Source organism: Sparus aurata, chromosome 10 (genome assembly GCF_900880675.1).
Source record: "Sparus aurata chromosome 10, fSpaAur1.1, whole genome shotgun sequence".
NCBI classification, from domain to species: domain Eukaryota; kingdom Metazoa; phylum Chordata; class Actinopteri; order Spariformes; family Sparidae; genus Sparus; species Sparus aurata.
Window position 1 is genome coordinate 27,628,307 of NC_044196.1, and position 3,100 is coordinate 27,631,406.

The following is a 3,100-nucleotide window of genomic DNA, read 5'->3' on the forward strand; positions in this document are numbered from 1 at the left end:
ACTGATCTAGGGACCGTCATTAAATTACTTAGCATAAATAAATTAATACAAAATAACTGCTGTTTTTTAGAATATCTTTCATGTCATGTGACCCAGTGACTCCAAACCAGCTGCAGATTGTATCAGTAAACTGGACGAGTAAGACACCTATTGTTATTGTATTTTAGTGCTTCCTCTATTTAATATGAATATTAATATGCAGAAATTATGATGAATTATGATGATAAATATTATGAATTATTTCTCAATAGCTTCCATGGCATGTGGCTCACTGACTTCTGAAATGCTCAGGATGAACATATTTTCAAGCAGCAATGTCAGCTTCTACACTATTTTGTCTCATGTCTTAGATTCTGATTCTGAAATTCTGAAAATGATTTTCTTTTCCAAAATCTCACGAGTAGGTGAGATTTAAAGGGTCATTTTTCAAATTTTTTTCCGGGGGGGCATGCCCCCAGACCCCCCTAGTGTTGCTAGGTTATCAACTCAGAGCGCAGCTGCTATAAAAAAAAAATAGGGGAAACACTGTTCTAAGAATTTTGGACATGTGTGGTTTAAAATACAAGGCAAGAAATTATGACAAATAGAAGGAAGGAACCTTGTTACTTGGGCCGATACGCCGATGAAAAAAATCTCCCTATTTTTCACAACCCAATGTTGGCAAGTATGCTAATACCCATTTTGAAACAACATGGCAGTTCCCCTCATGTTTACAGCCAGCAACCGTGAAGCTGTTGGAAAGCACTTCAGATGATCAAAGTAACTACATTTCTTTTATTTTTTATTTGTTTTAACTGAGTAGAGGTCAAAAGTAACAAGAGTAACGTTTTTTACTTCATGCATTGAGATTACGGAGTACACATCACTGTGATTATGATTGTAAAGTGTCACTAGACTAGTCAACTTTTCATAAGGTTTATAGATGGGTGTCAGTCTGCCAGAAGTGTGACGTTACAGATGTGATCCCTGATTCAGACTTTCAACACATTGCAAGGTCCAACAAAAGGCCTGTGGGTGTCATAAATCTTCACAAGCACAACGACCAACCTTTAAAAAAAAGATTTAATTTTTTTAATTCAGGCATGTAACAGTTGAAATGTCCAGTTCCTTTATTTCAGACTTCATTTTCACAGTGCGCTGATCTAACAGACCTCATGGTTTTCCCCTCAGTTGCACTCAGACCACACTGCGCTGCCTCTTCCTGTCAAACAAGTGAGGTCAACCTCACTCACTCCTCCACTGCTGTAGACCTCTATCGATCTATGGTCTATCTGGACAGTCACAAGGTCAGACAAAACTATCAAGAAATGATAATACAAACACTTGGAAAAGTCAGCTATTTAATAATTTGGTTATTTGACCTTTTTGCAAAAATAAAATGTTAACTCCTCCCACCCAACAAAGAACACAACAGCAGTTTTAACATGATACAATCATCAGTTGAACCCCTAACCCCTCTGAGTCTGGCTGCTGGCAGTATAAATGACTCGAGTCTCAACTTCTCTCTCTGATGCAGGCCTCCTGCTTCTTACTGGTGTTGGGTAACAACTCAGGGCTTCATCCTTCAGCTGATCAGAGAGCAGATTCTGTAGACAGTAGTACACAGTGACACATGTCAAACAGAAGATTTTGTGAGGAAAGCCAAATCATGACGTAGAGTGATTTTGATCTTCAACATGTGAAGACATGTGACAGTAAAGAATAGAGCTTGATTCACCTCACACTGTTGTGGATTATTTTCTTCAGTGGCAGCTGAATGGCAGAGACAAGGGCACAAAGCAGTTTTGTCGTTTTTCATCATACTGACACGAATCTTATGCAGAATGTGTAAAAAAACAGTCAAGTGAATATAAAAAATTCTCCTGAAGTACCTGTCTGAAGTTTCCTGACTTTAACAACCAGACCAACGATGACATTCACAAGGAAAAAGGTCAGACCGCCCAGGATCGCACTCGTCAGCTTTCCTACTCCATCACAGTGTTCTGCAGGAAAGATCACTCAGGTTGAATGTTAGTACCCTGAAAGGCTTGAGACCAGGCTATGCAAAAAAAATAAAAAATAAATAAAATATATATATATATATATATATATAGAGAGAGAGAGAGAGAGAGAGAGAGAGAGAGAGAGAATCTTACTTTTACCTTTGCTGTCCTCATCATCATGTGGCTCATCGCTGCCTTTTAAAGACAAAGAGTAAAAATAATACTTGTCTTGATTTTACATCATAATCACATTTGCCAATGTTTTAATAGCCACGTTTGTTTGTGTTGTGAGAAGACAATTATGGAAATACAGAATAAACATAAACGACAAAGAATGACAAGACTTAGAATGATCTTACCTTTGACATCTAAACGTACTACATTGAAAGTCAGATTTCCACTGGTGTAAAGTCCACAGATATACAGTCCAGCATCAGATTTAGCCACAGAACTGATTTTCAAAGAGACAGTCGAGTCGTTGCTTGTCATTTCAAATCTCCCATTTCCAAATCCTTCGCAGTTTTGAGCGTCAGCAGGGTGGATCTTCACAGAGACACAGCTGACCTTGGTTCTGTTGACCAGCCGGAACCAGAATATCACCACGCCATTGGTGTTCATGTTGCACTGCAGTGTAACTTCATTACCAGGCTGGACCTCCACAGTCTGAGATGGAGAGACTGAAGCAGAGATCCAACCTGAAACAAATAGCAGATAACAAAAAAAGGTAACATGAACATTTTCCTTTTAGATAAACATGTAAATAAACAGTAATTCAATGCCAATACTCACTAAAGCTGCAGAGACTCAAAGCTGCTATCAAGGTGAAGTTCTTCATGGCACGTGTGGCTGTAACTCTGCAATGTCCGCAAGTGAACTGTGCCCCAGTCAGTGCGTTCGCATAGCAACGAGGTGGGGTGTTTTTTAAGTTGCTCATTCTGTAGATCAAACTGACCACAAACATTCAGTCATGAAGACAAGTGTTGATACAGAATGTTAAGATATTCTTCAGGCAATGCTATTTTTTACAGTGCAACAGAAGATTCTGTTAGGTACAAATGACACATTAAAAACGTTATGTAAGATTATGTTATCCCATCATCCAATAGAACCGTTACACA

General features: G+C 38.6%; 1 protein-coding gene across 1 annotated transcript; it reads right to left on the bottom strand.

The window, feature by feature from the left end:
* Positions 1-1,090: 1,090 nt before the first annotated feature.
* On the bottom strand, positions 1,091-2,900 carry LOC115588958 (uncharacterized). The gene is made up of 6 exons (XM_030429631.1): positions 2,772-2,900; positions 2,342-2,677; positions 2,142-2,177; positions 1,872-1,982; positions 1,718-1,752; positions 1,091-1,586 (listed from the first exon to the last, which is right to left on the bottom strand). The coding sequence occupies exons 1-6, from the start codon at positions 2,815-2,817 to the stop codon at positions 1,449-1,451; spliced, it is 702 nt and encodes a 233-aa protein (XP_030285491.1). The 5' UTR covers positions 2,818-2,900; the 3' UTR covers positions 1,091-1,448.
* Between the last annotated feature and the right edge of the window lie 200 nt (positions 2,901-3,100).

Bases quoted from the DNA above. Each gene is read 5' to 3' on its own strand.
- LOC115588958 (XM_030429631.1), bottom strand. From the start codon at position 2,817: ATGAAGAACTTCACCTTGATAGCAGCTTTGAGTCTCTGCAGCTTTA. The intron at 1,753-1,871 runs GTACTTCAGGAG...TCTGCCATTCAG, and splicing joins AGTCAGGAAACTTCAGACAG to CTGCCACTGAAGAAAATAAT. The intron at 1,587-1,717 runs GTGAATCAAGCT...TACTGTCTACAG, and splicing joins ATAATCCACAACAGTGTGAG to AATCTGCTCTCTGATCAGCT.